The sequence below is a fragment of the Notamacropus eugenii genome, chromosome 1, assembly GCF_028372415.1.
Source record: "Notamacropus eugenii isolate mMacEug1 chromosome 1, mMacEug1.pri_v2, whole genome shotgun sequence".
NCBI lineage: Eukaryota > Metazoa > Chordata > Mammalia > Diprotodontia > Macropodidae > Notamacropus > Notamacropus eugenii.
In genome coordinates this window covers 475,873,820-475,888,623 of record NC_092872.1, presented here as the reverse complement: position 1 = coordinate 475,888,623, position 14,804 = coordinate 475,873,820, and the positions used below count along the sequence as shown (strand labels likewise).

At 42.0% G+C, this 14,804-nt stretch overlaps 1 protein-coding gene across 4 annotated transcripts in view; it reads left to right on the top strand.

Moving 5' to 3' along the window:
• Positions 1–14,804, top strand: part of CDH22 (cadherin 22) — a 150,589-nt gene that overhangs the window by 40,802 nt on the left and 94,983 nt on the right. For all 4 annotated transcript variants that reach the window (XM_072632381.1, XM_072632386.1, XM_072632385.1 and 1 more), the window contains exon 2: positions 4,457–5,184. In XM_072632381.1, the coding sequence (XP_072488482.1) occupies positions 4,939–5,184 (246 nt within the window). In that variant the 5' untranslated portion in view covers positions 4,457–4,938. The remainder of the gene's footprint in view (positions 1–4,456; positions 5,185–14,804) is intronic.

Below are 14,804 nucleotides of genomic sequence, written 5' to 3'. Positions count from 1 at the left end.
GGTAGAGACAGTAAGAGTAATAGCTCAAAGGAAGAGATCTTCATGGGCTGGGAGGGTCAGGGAATATTTCCGGCAGAAGGTGAAACCTGATCTGAGCCTTGAAGAAAGAAGGTGGGATGAAGGGTTCTGAATTTGGGGATAGAGAAGACATTCCAGACAGGGGAAACAGCAGTGACTGTTGAGCCAACTCAATCATACCTTTCCTGTGGTTCAGAAGCTGCTGCCCTAAGTCTGATGAAATACAGTAAATAGAACCACGGCCTTAGTGGAAAAGGAATTAGGTTCAAATAGCACTTCTGGGACTTTGGGCAAGTCACTGAACCTCAGTTTCCTGTTCTGTAAAATGAGGAGGGCTGGACTATATGACCTCTAAGATCCTTTTGAATTTTAAGACTATGATCTCTATGTAATGTATTCTCTTAACTAGAAGAGGAGTATAGACTGTCAAAACTAGAAGGTTCCCTAGAGCAGAGAACATTAACCCTTCCTCCTTAGATCTCATGTGGCACTTTGTTTGTATATCTCTAATGTATTTACTCTAGAATGTTGTACATCATGGTTTTCTATGTTTGTGCCCTATTCCGCTACTATACTGTGAATTCTCCATGAGAGCAGGGGCTGTGTCTTATCTAATGTGAGGTCTCTTGTACTAAGTGTTCTGTATAGAAGTAACATTTAATAAATGCTCCTTGTTGGATAAATGAGAGAAACCTTAGAACACAGAATTCCAGAGTTGAAAGGGACTAGACCATCTCCAGGATAAATTTTAAGTGGTCCATGAACTTGGATGGAAAAAGATGACATCTTTATTTTCATGAATCTCTAGCTCAAATTTAGCATTTCCTTCAATTATGAATTTTAAAAATTTTATTTGGAAAAAAGATCCATAGACTTTACCAGACTGTCAAAAGGTCCCTGATTTAGAAAGGTTAAAAATCCCTAATCTAGCCCAACCATTTCATTATGCAGATGAGGAAGCTGACACGCAGGGAAGGGAAATAACTTGCCTAAAGTCTCACAAGTAACTCTATGGCAGGGCTGGAGCTAAAGATGATTGACTTCTCTCACTTGGCATCCAAGTTTTGCCCTGGGAAATGGGAAAGGAGCTATATGCAGGGCTATCCTGAGTTTGGAGTTCAGGATCAGGTAATAGTGTGAGGCCAGAGAGGTGGGAGGTGAACTAGATTATTGACAACTAGGTAACTGCTCACATGTCCAAATTTCCCTGGAGACCACAGAGGCACTGGGATCTAGAAGGGAATAGAGCTATACTCTTTTTTATTTTTTTGTGAGCCATCAGAGGATGACAGGGACAGTCTGTGAGACTATCCAGCACAGTGGAAGAAAAATGAACTGAAGAGTCAGTCCTCCATCTCAGCTCTTTTGCTTATTAACTGTGTGAACTTGAGCAAATCTCTAAGACTATAAATGGCTAGCAATAGAGTCTTGGACTTGGAGTCAGCAGTAGGACCCCAGATAAGTCACTTAACATCTCTGGGCCTCAGCTTCCTTGTCTGTAAAGTGAACTGGTGCCCCCCAGCTCTCAGTCTATGATACTATGAGTCTTAGTATCCTTAGCTGTAACATGGAGGTAATGCTGTCATTCCCTTACCTCTCAGAGCTGTCGTAAGAAAAGTACTTGGCAAACCCTATGGCACTACAGAAATGTAAGCTGCTCTAAGAGGGGTAGGGGGTTTAGAGATGGTTCCTTAACAAAGTCGGGGCCTGCTATTGAGAAGGAGTCTTTAGCCATGGTAAGGCTGTTGGTGTGAGGAAGCAGCTGCTGTCTAGGGGCTGCTCTGGGCCCATGTCCGGCCAGAGGGATTAAATCCGCTGCTTATGAGCCCTGACGGAAAGTCTATAAACAAAGGAGGGTGATGAATGACCCACTCGCCTGTCGGAGGAGCCGCCAGTGGGGGTAGCAGGGTCGGCACTGGGGCCAAGCTGATTTAATGTCAGTGAGGGCTGTACTTATGTAGTGTCTCTCATGCACAAAGCTTTATTAATGTCGTCATTACTGCCCCAGAGAGGGAGGGACCAGCCCATTAATAACATCCAGTGACAGATCTGCCAAGGCTGGCCCTGTCACCAAACACATGCACGTGTGTGTAGGCACTGCCGATAAGGCAGCTTTGCAACCTTTCTCAAGTTCCTCTCCCTCTCTGGGTCCCAGTTTCTTTTTCTGTCAAAATGGGGGAGGGGGGGAAATGACTAAATATCTAAAGTTCTAACATTCTATCCAGTGCTGACACTGTATGCTGTATGTCCAATGACCCATCCCAGCTGTTATATTCTGGGACATGCACACATAGATGGGCATCAGCAGGTCATAGCAGGTAGAAAGAGGGCCTGCCCAAGAGAAATTTACACAGTTGGAGAATTCAGCATATTCTGTTCAGGATCTCCCTTTACCCCACTTATCAATGCAGGACCTCAAGCATCTCCCCTTTGTAAAATGAAGAGGTTGGAATGGTTGGTATCTAAGGTTCCTTCCAGTTCTGATAGTATATGTTCCATCTGTTAAAGATGGAGGGTAGGGAAAGGAAAGTTCTAGTCTTCCTAACATGTTCTGGAAAGATTTCCAGGACCTTTCATTCATATCCAAATAGCTTCACATATTTATAAACCTAGAATCCACAAGAAATGAGTCTGGGCTTTAAAGAGATCTAGCTTCAAACCAGCTAGATTGTGAGTTAAAATGGACCAATCACCTCCCCTCTCATTTAGGGAAGGAGTAGTGGACATGGGAATAGGGGACAGGAAAAGAGGCTGAGGAAGAATTGCAGAGTGTTAGAGTTGGAAGAGACCATAGAAAAATAGAAATTTTAAAAAATAGAAGGGAACTAAGAGTACCTTTGGTGAGGTCCAGGGATTCCTAGTTTTGGCCAGCCATGGAGTTCCTCTGCTGAGGACAGGCTCTGGGGATAGGTAATGAAACTGGTATAGTTGAATGGGAGGTGTTCCTGTCTCCTCTCTATCAATTGCTTCCTCTCCATCATTTCTTACTTCCCATGGGAGGAGGCCTCAAGCCACCTCCCAGTCCTTTCTTCCTCACAATATCTCCCCATTGAGCAGTGATGGAGCTTGGAACTACCTGACCGAGCCAAGGGAGCTATCTTTGGCCCTCTAGCCATTCCCCAGACAGTCATAACCTTCCCAGAATGAAGGCTTGTGTGGCATAGGCTGTTCCTTGTCTATAACTCCAGTCTCATTTCAACTGGTGCCTGAATGTAGGGAATAAAACCTTGATCTGTAAATATTGGTGTCAGGCCCTAGATCTCAGCTAGTTTGGGGATGATTTATAGACATACTTCTTCCTCAGTTTCCCAGTCATGTGCTCTTAAATAAAGATTCCTTTTGAGTCCTCACTATTCAAACCCCATAAATGTCATAGCTGCTGGTGGACCTGCTTAGCTCAGAGAAGGGGGGAAAATACAATTCTGGAGACCATGTTTTTATAGATAAGGGATAGGTGCTTTTCTTGATATCTTTCAAGGCTCAGTTCAGTGTTACCTCCTCAGAATGCTTTCTCGTTCATTCATTCATTGCATCTGAAACACTATTCTGTTCTAAGGTCTCTCTGATAATCTAGGATTTGCTATGTAATTTGGTGTAGGCCCTGCCCCAGGCTGCATCTCAGGTGGAGAATGAGATGGCTGATGGTTAGGGTAAAAGAGACATTAGGGTCTTCTCTTCAGGAAGGAGTTTGCTCTGAGGTTCATAGGGAATAGCCTCAAGTTTAAGAAGAGAATCATAGTATAGAGCAGGAATGGGGAACCTGCAGCCTCAAGGCCACATGTGACCCTCTAGGTCCTTGGGTCTGGCCTTTTGAATGAGTCCAAATTTTACAGAACAAATCCTTTTATTAACGGGATTTGTTCTGTGGAGTTTAGATTCAGTCAAAGGGCCGTACCTGAGGACCTAGAGGGCCATATGTGGCCTTGAGGCTGCATGTTCTCTACCCCTGGTATGGAGAATATTTGAGGTGGAAGTACCTGAGAGACCACTCAGATCAGTGTTTTACAGAGGAGGAATGTAAGGAATGTATTAGTGACAGAGCTATGATTAGAACCCAGGTCTCCTGACTTTTAGGCCAACCAGCTTCACCAAGTTACTGGTGTAGTGGAAAGGCTCCTTGGATGATGAGTGTTAGGGAAGGGTGTGTGTGTGTGTGTGTGTGTGTGTGTGTGTGTGTGTGTGTGTGGTGGTGGTGGTAGAGGGGTGGAGGGAAAGGACCGCTGATCGGAAAGGAAGGAGGGATCATAGGATTTAGATCTGGAAGGAACTCTGGAGATCATTTCATTTATCCAGAGGACAATACCTGGCAGTAAATCCAGTGGAAAAGCTTCCCAAAGAGGGAGTGCATGAAAGGAAGGCAAAGGGGAAGGAGCGCCTTATGGGGAAAGAGCAAGTGACCCTCGCAAAGTTACCACTGACATCACTCTCTTTCCCCCAGGCTCCTGGAGTGGGCTTCCCAGACAACAGTCTGCACCCCTGACCGGGCCCAAGGAAGACTGAGCCACGAGCCTGAACCGTCTGCTCTCCAACCACTGCCACGGAGCCTGGAGATGGCCCGGTGTAGCCCGGGCAAGAGTGGAGCTTCTGAGTGATCTCCAGGTCGTCGCCCGACTGGGGCGCGAAGTCGCCAGACCCGGAGTGGGGGGCCTCCAATGAGAGCTGCGATCCCCTATCCAGTTGGGAGCCGTGCCAGAGCCCCCGTCCCTGGGGTCAGTGCTTCAGTCTGTCCTGCCGGGGCCGCTCCGTCCAGGGCCGAACTGAACCAATCGGAAGTGCCATGAGGAGCTCGGGTGCCCCAGCACTGGCCTGACCTTGGCCCCCCGGGGGGCCTGAGACCAATATGTGACCGTGGCTCAGGTGCGTCCTGGGGCTCAGCCTCTCCGTCCATGTACCTGGGCCCGGTTTCCACCACGGAGAAATATGAGGAGGCCGTGCCCCGGAGCCAGGGGGAGGCCTCTGGGGGCCAGCTTGTCTCTGCCGCCTCTGTTGCTGCCTCCGCTTCTTTTGCTTCTGGGAAGCTTGTGGGCTGCTGGGACCCCAGCCATAACAGGGCCGGAGGAAGACGACAGAGCACTCGCCAGTGGTCGTGTAAAGCGAGGCTGGGTCTGGAACCAATTCTTCGTGGTGGAGGAGTACACGGGTACTGAACCCCTGTATGTGGGCAAGGTAAAGTTCAGGGTATGGGTGGGAGGAGATGGCACCTTCTCCCTCTCATTTTTTTTTCTCTTCTTTTCTACCGTCTTCCTTCCCCAACTGGGGTATCCCTCCTGCCATCGGGGAGGTGATGGCCAAGTCTCTAAAATCTTAAAGCAACTCAAAATATCAGAGCTGGAAAACATCTTAGGATCTACAATATAAGAGCTGAGATACTTCTTGGAGCCTAGAATGTCAGAGCAGAGAAACTCCTTGGAGGCTAGAATGTTAAAGCAAGGAAACTCTTTGGAGTCTAAAATTTCAAAGCAGAAAAACTCCTTGGAGCCTAGAACTTTAAAGCAGGGAGACTTTGGAGCCTAAAACTTCAGAGCAGAGAAACTCCTTAGAGGTTAGAATGTTAGTATGGGAATTCCTTAGAATCTAGAATGTCGAGGAAGGGAAGGGTCCTTAGAATGGAGTATTAGACCTTGGAGGGACTTTAGAACACTGAATGCAAAGTGTCAGATCTAAGAAATACTTAGAACAGAATCTCAGGAAACCTAAGAACTTTGTAGCAGATAGAGTGCTGGCTTTTGAACCAGGAAGTCCTGCATTGAAATCCTACCTTTGATACTATCACAAAAATCACTTACCCAGTTACTATCTAACTCATTTTCCTCAACTGAAAATGTGGTTATTGTACTAAATCACCTATAATTACTTCTAAGATGCCTTCCAAGTCTAAAGCTATGATCCCATGAATGTAGAATACCAGAAGTGGAAGGGACCTTGGAATATAAAAATGCTAGAGCTGGGAAGGATGGGAGAATCTAATTTAATTCAACAGGGATTTTATTCCATGCATATCATGGTACCTTGATAACGTGCTCATGTACTTAATAAGTGTTTATTGCATTGAAGCTCTTATTTTGTTGAAGGCACTGGATGGAAATACAAATATGAAAATGATACTATTCCTCCTCTCAATCAATCAATCAACAGATTTGTTAAGTACCTATTATGTGCCAGACATTGTGATAAGTGCTGGGGATACAAAAAGAAGCCACAGACAATCCTGCTCTCAAGAGGCTCACAATCTAATAGGGGAGACAAGGTGCAAACAAATATATACAAACCAAGATAGATACAAGAGAAAAAGGAAATAACAGTAGAATTAAGAGAGTTTTGGAAAGGCTTCCAATGTAGGCTTTTAGAAGAGACTTAAAGGACACCATGGAACCCATAGTCTACTTGGGGAGATAAAATATGCCCACATTTCAGACTAGGCTAGGTTAAGATGCGGAAGGGTGGCAAAATGAGATCCAAAATAAGTACTGTAGGAAAATCTGAGGAGGGAGATACTGCTAAACAGCCTGTAAAAGTACAGTAAGCTTTATGGGATGGTGGGACCTGAGCAGAGCATTCAAGAGGAGGATTTTGAAATCTGGAGAGGTGAAGGGATGGTAGCTTGAAGGACTTCCTAGAGCTGGGAAGTAGCAGGTAGAGTTTTATATGAGCCAGTTGTCTAGTTTGGTAAGAAAATAGAATGTGTGATGGAAAGTAAATAAGACTTGAAAGGTAAGTTGGGGGCTTAAAGGTGGGGCCGAGGAGTTCAGCTTTTATCCCAGTAAAATGAGGGAGTCATGGAAGGATCTTCAGAAGTGAAGTGACATAGTCAGCCCTTTGCATTAGGAAGATTATTTGTGCCATTGTGTGAAAGATGGGTTGCAGAGAGGAGAAGTTATAGGCTGACAGTCAATTTAGAAAGACTTAAAATAGCTGTGGAGGCAGATGTTGAGGGACTGGACTAGGGAGGGAAGAGGTTATGTGTTGGAGACATTGTTAGAATTAGAGTAAACAAGGCTTGACAACAGATCATTTGTGGCTGTTGAGGTAGGAGAAAGAATCAACGATGATCTAGGATTAGGAAACTAGTAGTACCCTCAACCGAAATAAGGAAACTGGGAAGATGAAATGGTTTTTGTAGGAGCAATGAAAAAACCATAGAGCATCACAGCTGGAAGGAACCTTAGAGATCATGTAGGACAACCTCCTCACTTCACAGTGAAGGAAGCAGAGGCTCATGGGAAGAAGTAAGCTACCTAAGGTTAATTCAACAAATTCAATTCAACAAACTTATTAAGCACCTACTATGTGCTTAGCTCTAGGCATATGGAAATAAACAAATACATTGGCTCTGAAGCTCACAAGCTAATATTAGGGAAAGCTATGTACAGACATAACCCTGACACAGGGGGAACTGTGATAAATGCTACCAGGTAAAGTCTACAAAAAATGGGAGAAGTGGACATGGTCAAGGATGGCTTCATACAGGACTCGAGAATTTGAATTGGGTATTGAAGAAAGGGAGGGAATCAGAATAATTTATCCAATAATTTTAATAATGTAAAAGAAAACAACTTTGAAACATATAAGACTTCTGATCAATGACCAACCATTACTTCAGAAGACTAATGATAAAGCATGTTTCCCACCCCTTAGCAAAGTGGTGATGGACTGGAGTGAAGAATGACACATGAATTTTCAGATGTGGCCGTGGGTAGATTTCTTGTGTTTCATAATACTTGTTCTTTACAAGGGAGGACTTCTATTGGGGAAAGGGGGAGTTGATTGCTAATGATAGTGATGCAAAAAAAAAGAAAGAAAAGAGTATTAATGAAACATTTTTTAAACATGCAGAAAAGAGAAGGAAGCTGAGAAAGAGATAAAGACAAGTAGGGTGGTCATCCTACTGTTATATTAAAATTAACATGTATCCACAACTCTATGTAAATCTAAGTTTACAATTTCATGTGCAGTCTTCTTTTTTGCATATTGAAATACTTGTTAAGTTTAGAATAAAAAAGAAAAAAAAGTTTAAAAAGATAAGAAGGGATTTCCATAAAACTAGGAGTTGGGGCAAGGAGATATACAGCCAGTGTGAAGCAGCCTTGACAAAAATAAGGCAGGGTGTGGTTTGACTTCTGTACCTTGTTGTACCCCCTTCCCCAATTCAATAAACAGCATTTAGAAATATGAAGTACCTAGTCAAGTTGGATGTTACACCCTGAGGGTGATAGAGGTGAATAATATTGCCCCATTCTCAAGAATCTCATGGTCTAGTTGGAGTAAAAGGGCTAGGACACAATCCTCTCCCCCTTTTAATCTGGATTTGTAATTTCATTGGTATACAGAAATTCTTTCCATGTGATATCTGCAGCTTATCTGTGAAACTAGAATCCAGGTTTTTCTGACCCTAGTGCTGAACCTCCATCCACTTTGCCATGTTCTCAATTCAGTTCTGTAGATGTTTATTTTTTCATTTATTTATTTATTACAAATTCATTTATTTTTAGTTTGCAACATTTACTTCCATAAGTTTTAAATTTTCTCTGCCTCCCTCCCCTCTTCCCTTCCCAAGACAGAATACAATCTGATATAGGCTCTACATATACATTCTTGTAAAATATATATTCACATTAGTCATGCTATAGAGAAGAATTAGAACATATGGGAGGAACCATGAGAAAGAAAAAACAAAACAAAAAAGAAAGCAAATACCATGCTTCATTCTGCATCCAGATTCCATGTTTCTTTGTCTGGATGGGGATGGCATTTTCCATCCTGAGTCTTTTGGAGTTGTTTTAAGTCCTTGAGTTGCTGAGAAGAGCTAAGTCTATCAAAGTCTGTCATCATATTGTAGATATTTATTAAGCAACTACAATTTGGCAGATACTGTGATAAGCCCTGAGGATAAAAAAGCCAAAATGAATGTCCCTGTTCTTCAGGAGCTTATATAAAAGTGGAAGGAAACAACACATATACAGACAAGTAAATTCAATGTAATTGGTGGTGGAACAACTGGGAAAATCAGGAAGTGCTTCTTGTATGAAATGGTGCTTGAGTTGACAGAGAGGATGTGAAAGATGCAGAAAGAATGTGACAGGATTTGGAATCAGATTGGGAGGGATTTTAAATGCTCAAACAGGAGTTTTTATTTTGTTCTAGAGGTCATAGGGAATCATTAAAGCTTCTTGAGCAGTAGCATGGATAGAGCTGCGCTTTAGGCATACCCATTGGGTAACTGTATGGAGGACGGATCGAAATGGAGACACTGGAGGCAGGGAAACCAATTCAGAGATGATGAGTGTCTGGACTAGGGTGGTGGCCTCATGATTAGAGAGAAAGAGATTGATATGAGAGATAGTGAAAAAACAGCAATTGATTGGATTGAACCATATGTATTGGATGCTTAACAGCAGCTATATGTATCTCTGTCATGTGTGTGTGTGTGTATGTGTTTTATCTGTCTATCTAGGTAGCTAGGTGGTACAGTGAATTGAGTGCTGGGTCTGGAATAAGGAAGACCTGAGTTCACTTGCTAGCTGTATGACCCTAAGCAATTCATTTAACCTTACCTTAGTTTCCACAATTGTAAAATGGAGATTTTAATAATAGCACTTACCTTTCATGGTTATTATGATGATCAAATGTGGTAATATTTATACAGTGTACAGCATATTGTCTGGCATGTAGTTGGCACTTAATAAATGCTTATTTCCTTTGTCCCTATTTCTTAATCATCTATCAATGACTTGTAGCACCAATAAGTATGATAAAAATAGAACTTAGGGCTTAAGAGAGGTACAAACCAAGTTATTCTAGGGAGGCTGTCAAAGGAGAGAGAGAAACCCTCTCTTTGGGTATTCCAGGGAAAATTTCATGGAGAAGGTGTGAATGTGAGAGCTATGTTTAGGAGTTAACTAGTAGTCTAGTTTGATGTAGATCACTTGAAAGAGTGGCATGATATAAGGCTAGAAAGTTAAAGGAGTTACAGATTGTAGGGAACCTCAAGTACAAATTAATCAAACAACAAGAATTTCATTTTTAAAAATATTTATTTATTTTTAGTTTTCAACAGACACTTCCACAAGATTTTGAGTTCCAAATTTTCTCCCCATCTCTCCCCTCCACCCACTCCAAGAAAGTGTGCACTGTGATTATCACTTTCCCCAATCTGCCTTCCCTTCTATCACACCCCTCCCTTCTCTTATCCCCATCCCCTCTATTTTCTTGTAGGGCAAGATAGATTTCTGTATCCCATTGCCTGTATATCTTATTTCCCAGTTGCATGTCAAAGCAATTTTTAACATTCATTAAAACTTTGAGTTCCAACTTTTCTCTCTCCCTCCCCACCCATCCGAACTGAGAAGACAAGCAATTCAGTATAAGTTATACATGTATAGCTATGCAAAACGCTTCTGTAACAGTCATATTGTGAAAAACTAACCATATTTCCCTCCATCCTATCCTGCCTCCCCATTTATTCTATTCTCTCTTTTGACCCTGTCCCTCTTTAAAAGTGTTTACTTCTAATTACCCCCATCCTCCCATTTGCCCTCCCTTCTATCATCCCCCACCCCCGCTTATCCCCTTCCCTCCTATTTTCTTGTAGTGTAAGATAGATTTTCATACCGAATTGAGTGTGCAATCAACAAGAATTTCTTAAGCACCTGATACGTTCTAGGCAGTTAGGTCCTGGGGATAAAGGTACAAAGAATGAAACAATCCCTTCTTGTAAAGATTATATTATAAATGGGAAGGCAGGTACATATAAACATACATACAACATAAGTATAAAATTAATAAATGCAAATCTACACAAAGAAGTTAAATACAAGATAATTTGGGAAGGAGGGCCCTAGCCATTGAAAGACTGAGGAAAGGCTTTATGAGGCATTTGGACTTTTTTGAGGGGAGAGGAGTAGGGAGCTAAGCCTTTAAGTATGGGAGTGAAGTGAGAGAAGTATGGAGGCCCAAATCATTCTCATTTCAGTCCTCCACTTTCCTTCTTAGGTTCCTAGCTTACCTCCAGTTCACTCATAGGCTCCTTCTGTGTCTATCTTAGGTGTCTGCTCGGACCTGTTTGCAACACAGTATTCTAGAACTCAAAATCCTTTTCTCTCCCCAAATTCCCATCCACTCTTCTGGACTGGATCCATCTGTTCTATTGGAAGTGTCCTAGTGAATCATTCATATTGAAGTATTAATGACTGATAGCAACAGACTTGATTTCCCCTAGGGCAATGTGTACTTGAAAAGAGGAACAAAAAAAAACTTAGAAGAGGGAGGAAGCCTTCTGGTGGATTTTCAGTTAGGTGTCTATGAAGATGAGGGAGATATTTGGTGTTTTGAGTTGGGGGTGATTCTTTGTGTCTTTTGAATCCATCCATGAAGTTCTTTGTCTGCACTGGAGATCATTGCTCTCCTAAGACCTGGATTGGTTTAGTGAGAGAGAGCATGGCTTGGTGGAAAGAGTAGTGGATTAGAAATCAGGAGACCTGGGTTCCAGTCCCAGCTCCACAGCTCAATACCTACTTGACCAAGTTACTTCCTCTATCTAGGCCTCAGTTTCTACCTCTGGCAAACTATGGTTTTGTATTAGACTGTGTCTAATACTTTGGCCCTTGAAGCTCTAAAATTCTATATCCTGTGTTCTATGGTCTCTTGCCGTTCTGATGTTCCATGTTCTAACATTCAGTAAATTAAAGTCTACTCCCTGCAGGCTATATTTACTGTTCTATGGTTCTGTGGTTCTTTGTTCAACCTTGCTTAGAGTCTAAAGGAAAGGGCTAGAATCTTTCAAGGGCTCTCAGCTCTGGACTCAGCTACAGCCAATAATCTCTCTGGAAAACTTAGTGGCAGCAAGGAACTGGTTAACTATTTTCTCTGTCTGGTGGGGATTAAATAAAACCTGTTGCCTTTGTTCCTTCCCACTCCAGCTGTTCACTCACCAGTGATGTTGTCATAAAATTTACATAACCAAATTCCAGTTCCTATAAAAGATTTTCATAGAAGGAGCATGAAGAAGCTAGTGATAGGGGCTTGGGAAAAGAAAAAACAGATTAGCAGCAGTGATATACATGAGGGGGGTGAGTAAGCTGGAGTGAGAGGTTGGGTTGACTTTTCTTGGTGGTAATAGCTCAGATCTACATTTCCAGGAAGATGATTTACAAACTGCTTCTGTCCCAAATGCCTGAGAGGTAGATAGTGCAAAGGTTGTTGTCCTTCTTTTACAAAGGAGGAAATTGGTATTCATAAAGGAGAAGTGAAATTCTCAAGGTAATCCAAGGAATTGAGGGCCAGAGTTGGGACTCAAACCCAGGTCTCCTATCCATAGGTTTATAGACTTTAGAGTTGAAAGAGACTGGTTTATTTGGTTCAAACCCTTCTCCCCCTCCATCCCCTCCCTGCCTTTTTAGTGGAGAAGACTGAGGCCCAAAGAGGTTTAGGGACTTGTCTAAGGTCATACAGGTTGGAAATAGCAATAGTGTGAGATTCAAATCTAATTAATCTGATTCCAAATCCAGGACTCTTTCAATTACATCCTAATACAGATTTTTTTTCACTATACAAGACAGCCTCTCTGTGCCAATTCTTTGCCTAGGGCATAAGAACAGAGCTGGGAATGAAGGCAGGAGGTCTGGCATCTTAAATCTCTGGGGCTTGTAAGGAAGAAAGCCCAGACTTTCTTTTTCTTTTCTTTAGAATAATCTCTTGTGCTTCTTACTTTTTCAAATGTTATCTTCCTTGATTTCTGTGCCTTGAACTGGAATTGCTAATTTTATAGATGAGGAAAGAGACCCAAATTTGGGGAAGTGACTTATCCAAAGTCATGTAATAAAGTTAGTGGGAACTTGACCTTGGTGTTCTTTTAATTAGAAAACACTGCCTCTTGTAAGGAACAGTGATTATTTCCCTACGGAAGAGTGGATTGTTTTGTAGTCTCCAGGTCAATGAAGGCTCTTTGAGGAAATATGAAACCCTACATTAGATATGAGTGTAGATATTACCATAGGCTGAGTTTCTGAGATAGGAGGAGGCTGGTAGGAATTATAGGATTTAGAACCAAAATGGACCTCAGAGATCTAGTCCAGTCCCTTAAAATGATATTTTTAGAGTTTTATTAATACCTTTTGGGTTTTATTTATGTCACAGTCTCTTCCTGAACTATGCTCCCAACCCTCTTACTATAACAAAGAAAAACCGTTAAGTAAAATCAACTGACTCAGAAATGATCAGATGAGGTATACAGCATTCTACCGGGTAGTCACAATCTCTGTATGAAGAGAAAAATGTACTACATCAGACAATGCAGATTAGACTTCATTAAGTGCAATACCGTGTCTAGAGAGCAGAAGATGACAGCCCTCCTCACTGTAGTGCCCTGGTCAGGGGTCTGCTGGAGCAGCTCCAGAGCTGGAGAGAGCTGATTGTTACATTTTCAGCATAAGCATTTATGCCTCAGAAACTGGCAAATGCTCCAAATCAAGATTTGATTGATTGTTTTGTTGATTGCCTAGACTTAAGAAAGCGATGGAGAAAATATTAATGATTCAGATTAAACTTAAAAGTGTCATGGGTACATTTCATACACATGCACGCACACACAGAGTTATCAAGCCTTTATCAGCATACTGCTGGTACTGGTCACACAGCATCTAGACTATGAGGTTCAGGTCTGGGTATCACATTTTAGGAAGGACATTGATAAACTAGAGGAGTGCAGCCTGGATGATGAAAGGCCTTGGGATTGATAGGAGGCGTAGAAGGACCAGGTGAGGAGCCAGGGAAATTGAGACTGCAGAAAACTTGGTGGCAGGGCATGAGAGTGGCCTTAAAGAATGTGTAGGCCTTTTGTGTGGACTTGTCCCATCAATTTGTGCTGTTTGAACCCAGAGAGCAGAACTCAAAGAAGTGGGTAGTAACTGCAAAGAGATAGATTAAGGCTTGATATCAGGAAAAAATACTCATCAATTAGAATCATGGAACTAGAACCAGGAAAATGGGCACTCTACTAGAAGTCTTCAGAGTAAGGTTAAGTATCACAGCGGATATAGTTTTGGGCTTGGAGTCAGGAAGACCTGAGTTCAAATTCTGCCTCACACACTTACTAGCTATGTGACCCTGGACAAATCACTTAACCTCTGTCTGCCTCAGATTCCTTAACTATAAAACCTACCTCCCATGGCTGTAGTGAGGATCAAATGAGATAACATTTGTAGAGCACTTAGCACAGTGCCTGGTGCACAATAGTTATTTCCTTCCTTCCTAAGGTTGAATGATCACTTATTGGGTGTATTCTTGGTCTGGTTGAACTTACTAGCTCCTGAGATTCCTTCCAATTCTGAGGTTCTGTGAATCTGTCTGTCCTGGACCTCTTCATCTGGGATAAAGACCATTGAATTTAATTTTAATTCAGAGGTCTTATAAAGTTTTATTTCTCAAATATAGAGGCAAATGAGCCAAATTTATAAAGAGTCATTTCTCAATTGATAAATGCTTAAAAGATATGAAGAGGAAGTTTTCAAAAAAAAAAAAGAAATCAAAACTATCAAGTTACGTAAAAATGCTTTAAATCACTAATAATTAGAGAAAAGCACATTAAAACAGTTCTGAGGTACTATCTCACACCCATTAGGTTAGCTGAGATGACAGAAAAGGAAAATGACGAATACTAGAGGGGCTATAGAAAAATAAGTACATCCACAACGTACTGTTGGTGGAGCTCTGAATTAGTGCAGCCATTCTGGAGAGCAATTTGGAACTGCACCCAATGAGCTATAAAACTGTTCATACTTTTTGACCCAGTA